The sequence below is a fragment of the Poeciliopsis prolifica genome, unplaced genomic scaffold (genome assembly GCF_027474105.1).
Source record: "Poeciliopsis prolifica strain line A6 unplaced genomic scaffold, Auburn_PproV2 SCAFFOLD035, whole genome shotgun sequence".
Taxonomy (NCBI): Eukaryota; Metazoa; Chordata; class Actinopteri; order Cyprinodontiformes; family Poeciliidae; genus Poeciliopsis; species Poeciliopsis prolifica.
Window position 1 is genome coordinate 2,536,232 of NW_026562410.1, and position 11,862 is coordinate 2,548,093.

General features: G+C 38.2%; 1 protein-coding gene across 2 annotated transcripts in view; it reads left to right on the forward strand.

The window, feature by feature from the left end:
• Positions 1-5,567, forward strand: part of fibcd1b (fibrinogen C domain containing 1b) — a 143,279-nt gene extending 137,712 nt beyond the window's left edge. For both annotated transcript variants that reach the window (XM_055052509.1, XM_055052510.1), the window contains one exon: positions 954-5,567. In XM_055052509.1, coding sequence (XP_054908484.1) covers positions 954-1,219 — 266 coding nt within the window. In that variant the 3' untranslated portion in view covers positions 1,220-5,567. The remainder of the gene's footprint in view (positions 1-953) is intronic.
• Positions 5,568-11,862: the final 6,295 nt, after the last annotated feature.

An 11,862-nucleotide genomic window follows, 5' to 3' on the forward strand; every position in this document is an offset into this window, starting at 1 on the left:
TTATTATTTTTCCTGTTTAAAATAACTGTGAATATATGCAATCAGAATGAGATCAAACAAAAATAGTTTTTTACACATAACTTGTTTTCTATATAGGCATTGTGCTAACTTTCCCACAATTAGTCACATCACAACTCTAGACTTACTGGGCTTTTATGTGATGCACCAACTCAAAGATTGTAAAGTGAAAAAGGGTTAAGGTTGGGGTTAGGTTGGGGTTTTGTTAAATCGCTGTGCACTTCAATTCAAATGGATTATTTAGCGAGCCAAAGAAAGGAAACTGTCCTCTTATTTCCGCTTGTAAATGAGACGGCAAAGAAGAAGCTCACTGCCTTATCTGCTGCATCAACTTTGCAGCTTTTTGTGAAAAAGCCTCAACATCAAAATGTTGAGGAAAAACAAAACCCAGAATTGCCCAAGAATTGGAACCAAGTGTGACAATACCTTTTATTATTCAAACTGGCAAAAGTACATTACTCACTGAGACCAAAATGTAACATTTTAGCACACATGCATTATGCTTCTTTGCTTTAGAAAGCTAGGCAGAGGTGAAAGGAAATGGACGATTGTTAAATACAGGATGATGCAAATAAAAATGAGTGTTGAAGGATCCAACGGATTTGAAACTGGGATGGAGGTCACTCCTCCAACACAACATACAGCTACTTGAAAAATGGAAGAGCTTAGACGAGTTTGAAATGGCCTAGTCAAAGCACAGACTTGAATTTTTAACAGCAATCTCTGGAAACACTTACAAATTGCTTTTTATAGTTTGACCAAGCTACTTTTCTTAAGATGTTGGAATGTGCAAAGCTGATAGACATATCCATCCTTCCACTTTCCCCATTAAGGCTACTTTGCATTTGCGTACCAAACAACATCTGAATAGATTGACGTTTGTGATACTAACGTTACAAAATGTCAACAATCAAAACCTTCTGCTTGTTTTTAAGGTGACTCTCTTCTGAAGCACAATGGCATGAAGTTCACCACCAAAGACAGGGACAACGACCACTCTGAGAACAACTGTGCCTCGTTCTACCATGGCGCCTGGTGGTACCGGAACTGCCACACCTCCAACCTCAACGGCCAGTACCTCCGCGGCCAGCACACCTCCTACGCAGACGGCATCGAGTGGTCCTCCTGGACCGGCTGGCAGTATTCCCTCAAGTTCTCTGAGATGAAGATCCGTCCCACCCGTGACCCCGATAATAAATAAAACTCATAAAAAGGAGGGAGAGGAGAAGACGAGATGTTTTTGGATCATTCAGAAGAAATATATAAATATATATATAAAAAAAAAAACATGGTTTTTGACAGATTGAATTATGTGTCTTCACATTGTTTATTATTTAAGTTTAGTTGACTGCAGTTGGCGCCATAGCTTCCTCCTTTCCCCCCCTCATCTCTGTTACTGCCATGATGCTTTCTTTATGGAAGATTCTAACCACGATCCCCGCAATTTTGATATTTTACCTTATAAAACAGCAAAGTCGAGCCTTGAGCCCACAATCTACTTTGCTGTCTTTCCTCAGTTCAAACCCCTCTGCAGTATCATCATATTCTCTTGACTCTGACTCCCCATCCTCAGCCCAAAACTTTCGGAGCTATCGTTGGAGAGCGTTCTATCGCATATAAGGGAACAAAACCAGCCCCTTCCCAAAATGCAGGCAGAAGATGCAAATTCTTGGGTTTCATCTGCTTGAAGGGAAAGCTCACCGGTGCACTTTGATACATTTACATCCCTTATCTGTGTGAATGAGACCCAGCAGGGTCGTGGCAATGAGCGGCGCTTCCTCAAATAATGAGGGAGAAAAAAAAAAGACAGAGAAGAGGAGGAAACGAGCTCACAGGAGTTAAATTGGCTGAAGGAAAAAGGGGGACAGAGTGCATCAAAGGGGACGAAAGGCAAGCGAGAAAAGCACAAGAAGGCGCAAAAAGAATAAAAAATGAGGAGACAAAGAAAAGAGACAACGGAGGATCTCGTTCGTCTGACGTGGGCCATTAGGGAGCATATTGGGCACTTTGTCTGATCTGCCTGCCAGCTGAGTACCGGCCAACCGATGCAACATCGCAGATGGAAACACAGCACTTTTTGTGTGCGTGCGTGTACGCGTGTTTGCACGACTCTGGCTGAAAGACAAACAGACAAAGCTCTCTCTAAGACTCAGTTTCCTGTCAGGAAGTCAGAGGAGTGACTTGACTGAGCACATTGTGAAGCACATGCATGGCTGGCACACCTTCGCTCCGTCCACATACGTGTCAGAATTAAGAGAAGAAAGGTCGCGTCAGATCGGGTTTCTAAAGAAATGGAGCGATTCCACATTCCCAACTCATCAGACTGTCCTCTCTTTTCCAGGTGTTCAATATGAGATTTCTTTCCAAATTTGTTTTTAGCGTGTAGCTCGTTTTCTGCTGTCATGCAAACGTAGAAAAAAAATGATTATCAGGGGGAAGAAAAATCTTTTCTAATTGGCTTTTTTTTTTGGTGTTCAAGTTCTGCAGTTTCTCATGGAAAAAATCAAAATTGCCTCAAGCTAGAATGGAAAACCATAGATGGGGGAAAGAAATACAAAGCCATCATATTGGTGAAAAATTGTGCAATCGTTGCCCCATTATTTTTATTTTCCTTTAAGCACTGTCAATCCTGTTGAAGCTTTTTTTTTTTTTTTTTGGAGAAAGCTTTAAGATATCTGTAGATTCTACTGTACAGCGTGTATGACTTTCAGAGCATGTGAAACATTTCTTACTATGCGAAAACACGAGAGAGCACATGGACTTTAGAAAACCTACCTGTGACAAAGAAAGAACTTTTCCTCCTTCTCCCCATGGTTGGCGTTGGGGACTACTGATCTGAGCACAAGGAAAGATGAGGATTGTGATTATCCCTCAAGCACATGCTTTTTTTGTTTCTTCTTCTTCTTCTTTTATGAAAGAACAATGCAAGGCACGTTTTGATATTTGGGGACATTAGCGGCCTCGCGGGACATGTGCGACCTTCTACGTTTTCTGGATTGTCTTCTTTTGGACAGCAAGACTGGATTGCAAAAGTCTTTGAATGTGCGCTGAGTTTCATGTGTAGCACCAAGCAATGTTGCGCTGAATACCTCTGACGCTGGACCAGCTGTGAGTGTCTCCGGACCCCCCGTGCTTTCTGCGGCAACCTCGGCTGCGCGCGGCACGCAAAAAGCTGCCCAGTCACGACTCGGTGGACAGCCGGCCCCTTTCTTCTTCATCAAAAGTACAGACACTGATGTTATGAAAAAAAGAAATAAATACTGGAGAAAAAAAAAAAAAAAAAAAACAGATGTTACTATGGCACAGAGTTTGAGGACTGATTTTAAGTTTGTAAAATAAGACGTATAAAGAGAGGGAACTGGACTGCGAGTGTGAATGTACACAAATATTTGCGCGCGTGTGTGTGTGAATGTTTGTTTCTCTTCTTGACAGAGCATGTGCGTTTGCGTGCATCTGTTGTGTGTCTGTGCGTACACATGAACAAGAGCGTCTAAATGAATTTGAATATCCTTGGAAAGTAGATTTTCTTTCAGTTGTACAATTTTGACAGAAAAAAAAAACTTTTATAGATTTGATTACCACAGAGTGATATAATGGTGTTTGTGTAAATTTTGACAAAAATGGCTGATGGCTAATGAACACCCACAATTCAATTTATCATTAAACTACAATTTTACATAAGACTAATAAGAATATGCCCATACTTTTAAGTCAATTAAAAGTATGTCCATATTGTACAGTCATATTCAAAAAGTTAAAATATGATTAAAAAGTATATTTCTGTAACTCGATCCAGTGATTTGAACACATTATTACATAATTACACTTAAAGTGACTTTTACTTTTAATTCGACAAATATTATTGACATGCATATTATTATAATTGTATGTGCAGTTAATACATGGTCCTTTTGCATGAATTACTGCGTCAATGCAGCGTGTCATGCAATTGAGCATTCTGTGGTTCTGTTGGGGTTTTAAACAAGCCAAGGTTCCTTTAATCTCAGCCTTTAACATGTCTGCATTGTCAGCTTATTGTGTCTTATCTTCTTCTTGGCGACACTCCATGAATCCAGATGAGTGTGCACAGTGACGCCATTGTAATTAAAGGAGCTGTCGGTCCTTCTGATGGCATTAGCAGGTGCGTTAAGCAGGTATAGGTAATTGAACGTGAAAAGGATTAGAAAATTATTACATGAAATTATTACCAACCAAAGGCCAACAGCCAATTTAAAGAAAGGAGAGGGTTTGTTTACTTCCTTCTTCTGTATTTAAAGATTATTGGTGGTGTGCTCAGAGCAAATTGGTGCACTTTTTCCTTTCTCACAACTTTCTCTTAATCTGACTGAATACAACTATATGAACAGACTGTTTAAAAAAATAAAAATGAAAATCACCATTTATATTTTGTGCTCCTTGTGGAGGATGACTTTACTGTCTGCTCAGCAACTATAAATTCAGCAGTCTTTAACATTATTGAGTAGGCGATGACATTATACATAATTTAAAAAAAAAAAGATTATTAGTCCTATGTAATATTCCATTTCAATTTACCAAAATTAGCAGAAATGTCTGACATTTCATTGAATCATTGAAATGTATCCCTCTGTGTAATGAATCTATGAGAGTTTTGCTTTTCAAATTGATTCGCTGAAACAAATCAACTTTTCAATTATTATTCTGATTCACCACGTTGCACCTGTAGGCACATGCTTTGGTTTACACATGACGACGTGCATGAGCCCGACCAGAGACGGGAGCGGGAGGTGGAGGATGTCCCAGCGTGGAGTAATGTGACGCTTCTGTCTGACTAGCCTCCCTCTGCTGTTTGTGTTGATAACAGAGAGATTTACATGATTATATTGACCTATTAGTTATTGTGATTGTGAACACCACCTACTGGTTGCCGTGCTGAACTGCGCCTGTACCTTTGAACCCACACCCAACTCCCCTGTGAACCCGCTCCCCGACTTGTTGTGCACACTGAATATGTTACTGCTATGTTCCCCCTTGTTATTTACATGTGCAGACAGCTATTATTTGCCACACCCTGATCTGTTTTTGTTGTGCGAATGCCTTTATAGTCACTTTCCCTCTCCGCGAGCTGCTGCTGCAGCTTGCTAAGTCTCCAATGGAAGAGGAGATGAAAGAGTGAAATCAGAAGCTCCAATCAATCCACGTTATCCTGCTCACTACAGAGCATCAATGCCCTCCCCCTGGTGCCCAAACCTTCCATATTTCTTAGTGTGTTTCTACTTAATTGCCTTAGCCTCTGCTGCCAGCCCCACCGTCCCACCCCATCTCCTAAATTTTCTGTTTTTTTCCTCCCGCCCTCTCTAATGCTGTGTTTTTTCTGCCGTGCCCGCCTCCGTTATCCAGCAACTCTCCCTCCATCCTCCGTTTCCTTCATTCCCAGCGCAGAACTAACTGTTTTCTCTTTCTGTTATTTTTTTGGTGACGTAAAATAGATTGTTTTTGCTGAATCTTGATACTGTGTTTTAATGTTCTTGTCGACATTTAATAAACATTCACATTTTATAATTGGGGAACATCATGTGTTTTCTTTTCAGTCTCTCTTCATGTCTGTGCCTATTTGAATGCATTTGGGTTTGATTTATTTTCATTTTTCTTTTATTTAGCGAGCTAGCACATTTAAATAAAATATTTTTCAAATCAAAAAAGTCTGGATGGGAAGTTTTGGCGTAATAAACTTTAACTAGAGTTATTTAATCTTCTTAAAACCTAAGAAGAATATCTCTTTAACTCTTTATTGTTCAGCTGAACCATTAAAACTTTCCAATAATGTGCTTAGAACGTGGTTTTGTTTTGTTGATCTACCTGTGTGAGACCGTTATCAAGATTAATCTGTAGTTATTCAGGAGAAATGATTAACTTCCATTTAGTTATCTCTTAAATCATGTGCCTCCGTAATAGCTCTATAAATCTAATTTCTCCCAGCTGGTGTGTAGCAGCATTTTTCGCCTTTTTTTGAAGCAAGACCTAGGGATTTTATCACAAAGTCATTGTAATTTAAAAAAGGTAATCCTTTTTCGTTTCTATGATGTATGAGTATATATTGCACAAAATAAATTATGTGATCTGTATGTTCTAAAGTTATGTAAATCTTACTTTAAGTGTACGGATTTGCATTAGAGAGGCTAAAATGTCAGTGTTTATTTAAATAGATCATGGCAGAAATGGAAAAATTGTATTTACCAAAACAAAGTACACTTTTGTTACTTGCTAATAAAGTAGATAGCAGTCAGGTCCTCCGAATTAAACCAAATTCTGATGATAAATTGATTATTTGCAACCTTAAGGATCTCTATAAAGTCAAAATGCTGGACTAGGAAGAAAAAAGTTTTGGATTTAACGCAGTACACAAGGAATAAAATGCATTTGTATGCATTTTTAAAGAATATGGTGGTCCATCAATGTCTGGACTTTAAAGCATAAAGCTTTCAAACTATTTTGAGTTTGTCATTCTGCCATGACGAAGATTGTTAACCAGATGAAGCCATTTAATGGAAGCTTTCATCTTTTTATGAATGAAAACACCATCAAATTTACCATAAAATCACCCATTGCAAAGCATCAAAATTGCAAACAAAGAGTTCTGGCTCATAACCTATAGATCTGACTCAGTATCTTTAACATCAAGTCAGACAATTGGAAACCAAAATGCGTAAATTATGGATTGCTGAAGATTGAACACAGCATACTATCTGTCTAGAATGGTGTTGAAAGGCTGATGATATTGCATGTGTTGGGTTCATAGTCAAAGGACATGGGCATCTTGTTAATCACAGTCAAAAAATAAATTAAAAAAATGATTCCACAAGTTTGGAGTGGAAGGAAACGGTACGGGCATCGACTGCTATCAGAGAACCACAAGACTTCTGGTATAACGTTATATGCATAAGCGCAAAGTAGAGATCCTCTCCCATAATGCATGACACAGCATGACCACAGCAGCATGTCAGACTGAAAAAATAATAAAGAATACGACTCTGAGTTAGTGGTACTAAAAACGGTTCTACAAACTGCTAATCATGGGATGCTTTTAGTTTCTTGTTTATTAAATAACAAAAGTGTATAATTTATCTAAGTCTTCACATTTGAGACTGTATTCAAGATACACTGAGGAATGTGTGTTTTAAACATCCCACAACAACTTCATCAAATCAGCTAATGAAACAGATTATTGGTCATGTCATTTGTATATGCTTATGCATTTCATAAATTGACATCACTCATAGTTGCTGCTTAGGAGTATAAGATTTTAAGAGATACCATTAACTGCTATTAATTAAAATGTGCAGGAAGACGTCATACGTCCTGTAATGCATTTTATGAGTCAAAGAGACAGACTCAGTGGCAAAAGTAACTGTGAGACACAGTTGGTATTGTGTAAGGTAAAATAAAATAGCTTACATTAAATACATCACACATAGAAAATATAAGAAATGTGACTAGTGACATGTAGAACCTTATTTGTACAATGTGGTTTGGTACATTTTTCACTGAAACAAGCAGAATATTTTCTAAACCAAATTAGCTTTCACATCGACATACTTTGAAGGATGTCTTACATAAACACATATGTTTGTGTCCTAACTCCATATATTTTTGCTGTGAAAGCATGGGCACATATTTAATAAATATACATTAGTTTTTTGTTCAAGAAGGATTTTTTTTTTCTCTTTTCCACCAGTGGCTATGGGGTTGGCAATGAGTGACATAAATGAAATGCCATAATTCCACAGCTGTTTAGTTTTCAGTTCCAGCTTGACTGATTTTATTACTTTTACTGCCTCGGTTAACTCTATTTATTGCTTTTTGTGCGTTTTGTTTTTCAAACCTTCACCCTTCCTCACTGATGCATTATATAGCTGCTTCGGAGTGCTGTTTGGAGTAAAGCTTCACACACTTTAGACAAGAAGCTCTCCTGTAATTATCTTTCGAAAAGTAAATACGAAATGCGATTAATGTGGCGGTGAACATCAGATCATCGCTAATGTTTGACATCCCTCAACTCATGTTTTGAAAGTCCTCCGCCACAATGCGACCTGTCACGGATAACATTTGAAGTCTGCTCGGGGTTGAAAGCAAACCTGCTAAGCTGCATCCACTAATTGTCTTGAAGGAGTGTGAGTCATGGCTGGTCGGGTGTGTTTGCATGTGCGTGTGAGTGCGTTGCAGGAGTCATGCCAGCCATGTGATCTAGCTCTTAATTCAGAGTTCAAAAGATGGCAACCGATGGTAATGATTGAATCCGTATCTCTTGAGAGCCACTAGACGCCCAAGGCATTCCAGTCAAACCTTGACACTCTGCTTTCTGCCAGTGCAGTCTATTCATTCCTTCCAAGTGTACTGAATTGGCAGCCAAAACGGTGTTTAGTTATTTTCAGAGCTATGCTAAGTCGTCTAAAATTGCATTAAACTCCTCACACACAAATGCACTGTGGGGTGGATGGGGTAAAGTTGAGCCGTTTTCCATATTTAAGATCACTACATCAAGGCAACTTTAGCTTGGTCACTAACTTACATGTCTGCATTTATTTCAGGATGCTGTGCAGTCAGAACAAGTGTAAACATAATTGGGTTGTTTTTAGCATGTCCAAACAAACATTGTCTAATGTATCAACTTATTCCATGTATTTAGGTATATTCCTAAATTCTCTCTTTCTCCCTTAACAAACCCAATCCATCCTCCACCTAACTCAACTTCACCCCTCGTTCACCTCCTCCTATCCCCGAAACAAGTCAATTTTTTTTTTTTTGTTGTAAACAATTCCTCGTATTTAACATTTTTGTTGTTTCACATTACTGCTAAGCAGGTGTTTAGTTAAAAAAAAAATAGAACGAAAGAATGCTTTTTAGTGCACTTGGAAACACTGGAAACAAAGTGCTAAAACTGAATCCTTGGCAAGTTGAGATTCCAAGGCGCGCCAGTGGCTCAGCTTACCCCAAAGCTACCATTTCAACTTGATTTGTGCTCACAGCTAAAATTCAACACTTTTATCTTTGTTTTATGGCCTCATGTTCTAACTCAGCACCACCGATACATAAAACACATTTATAAATATTTATCGTGGTCTACACACAATTCTTATGAAACTTACAGTAGACTAAACTCACTGTTAAGAGTAGAAAACGTGTTTTGTTTTATTAGTTTTTTTTTTTTTTTAAATACAATTCTAAATTTCACCAATGTGGTTTTTGCTTTCACAGACTTCAAAATGATGCCTCCTTCTGTTTGGTGGGTCAAAGCGCGGTTGAAGCAGGTGGATCCGTGGTTGTTGGGCCTTTTGTAGGAGCTCTTGCATGGTGATTGGCTGGAGCAGAGCGACAGCCTGGTGGGCTACATTTCTGATTAACATTAGGCTACTTCTCAGCTATGAAGGTGTTTTGTTCACCTTATTTCTTTGGTTTATGCAGACATACCACTGTTCAACAGGACCAAACATTAATGTATTGTTTGTTCACTTCACAGATCTGAATTTTATATCCTCTTTGGTTCGTTTATTTAGTTGTGAGTCAACTGGAGGAGAGTTTACTTTTGCTTCTGGTTAGTGTTTAAAATCTTGGGAGTTGTGGTAAGCAGCTCCTCAGCATTTAGTAAGTTCTTTATTACATCTCTCCGTCTGGTCTCATTAAGTCATTAAGGTTTTTGAAAGAGTTTGAAGCTTTTTGACCTGATGTCTCCCCCATTGTTGATACTTTGTCTCCCTGTCATTCCCAGGCAGTGTAGACTATGCTGTTTTAAACTCTTAAACTTCTTTCTGTACCAAGAAACATTTTTTGGTTTTTGATATTTTTCATGTCATTTTTTTTTTTTTAATCGAACAAGCCGTGGATCTCATTTCTATATCACTTTACCTTATTTCTAATGCAGACAGATAGTATTAGCAGTGCAGGAGTAAAAGGAGAGGTGGATAAGAGTTGGCAAATGTATCCATGCGAGAGCTTTTACAGTTGGTTGGACGTAGGTTTGGTTTGATTGTTTTTCATTATATTGCTCCACCTTATGTTGGATACTTTTATCTCATTTCCTCTATGTTCTGCTATCCTAAAAGTACATTTAGTCCAAAAACTTAGTCAAGTAAATCTGCTACCCACTTCAGAGTTTGAGACGTTCTATTGGTGGATGTTGAAATATTTCAGGTGCAACACTATTTTGTTGTGCATTCAAACTCACCCAGGAAGAGGTCAACAAAGTTGATAAATCTTGCAACGAGTCAGCTGGTTTGAAACAGTAAAGTGAGCAAAAGTATGATTTTTACTGCCGTGAAAGAGCCCATACATTTATACCACTGACAGCATCAACCTTCAATATAAACACATACATACGTGCATGCACACACTGAGTATCTGTTATTGGGGGAGCAGGAGGACACAAATACGTTCTTTTTATTCTATAGGGCTTCGCAGGGAGTTGAAATTGACTTCACATGGTTGAAACTCAGACTTCTACCCCCTTAACACTTGTGTTGTAAATCTCTCACACTTAAGTAGCTTCTGAAAATGAATACCTTGTACTAGTTAAAACCCCAGACACTATAGCATATCTAATTTAACCTGCCTCAGATTTACAGACATGTGGAAATGTTTAGTCACATTCCGTCCAGAGTTGTGCTACCCTAATAATTTAAAATATTTTTTTTACATATTTTCTTGTGCTATGCATTATACTGTATTTTCTTCTTACTGTAACTTCTAGTGTTTACCAAAGTTCGGCTGAAACCGAGCCAGAAAAGAAAGGAGAAATGATGTGCAAAAGGAACATAAATCAATGCCCCCATTAATGTTTATAGTGCAAAATAAACAAGAGCGAACATGTACTGTGCGAACCAGGCCTTTACATCATCATTTCTAATAAATTCTGCATGGACATGAGCACTGCTTTTGTTTTATCTCTATTTTGGAAAAGTTTTTTTTTTTCTTTTTTAAATATAAGTGTGTGTCTCCAAAAACCTCTATGGACAGAAGCTCCAATACAACAGAAATAACTTTCCTTTGCCAAATATCCTTGATAGTGTCAACGAGACATTAACACCACAATCTAGTCACAGAGCCGTGTTGGTGAGTAGGTGTGAAGTGGTGTGAGTAGCACTTTATTGCAATGCAGTAGTCATTTTCAGGTAACACCAATGCTTTTCACATTATTTAGGCAAAAGAAATGAAGCTCTTTATCTGTGGTGGCAGAAGAGACAGCCACCACAGAAAGTGAATAATTTCATTAAAAAAGGGTCAACAAAAGTAGAATTCAGTAAGGGACGACTGGAAATAGGAGGCTTAAGTAGTGGGGAGCAGATTTCTGACAAGATGATGGTGAACAGGCTGAAGAGGAGGAGATAAATAAACCAAAGAGGTGAATGCTTGACACAATCTAAAGGAAATGTACATTGAAAATACAAGAATAAACTAAGAGTTAAACACAAGGAATAAACTAAAACTCTCAGCAGAATAATAAATAAATACATAAATACTTAAAATGTCATTTGGAAGAAACGCCCAAGCAACCAATGATCATGACAAATTTGTTTTTCTTGCAACATCACAAAAATCCTAAAAACTCAAGTAATGCCAAAGCGTTGGAGCATTAGCACATTTGTGAAGATCCAAAAGACAAACACTAGATGTTGATGTACACTTTGATGCGCATCCTTTGCTTTCAAAACTTTGAGCTGTGGTTCCTGATTGGTTGTTCAGTCCTCACATGTGTGGATCATCCCTACGGTTTAGGTGAGGCAACAAACATGCATCAAAAGCTTTGCCCCCCAACTTAAAAGCATGAAACATTATGTTTTTTGTTGTTTTTGTTTTTTAGTTTTTCAAATT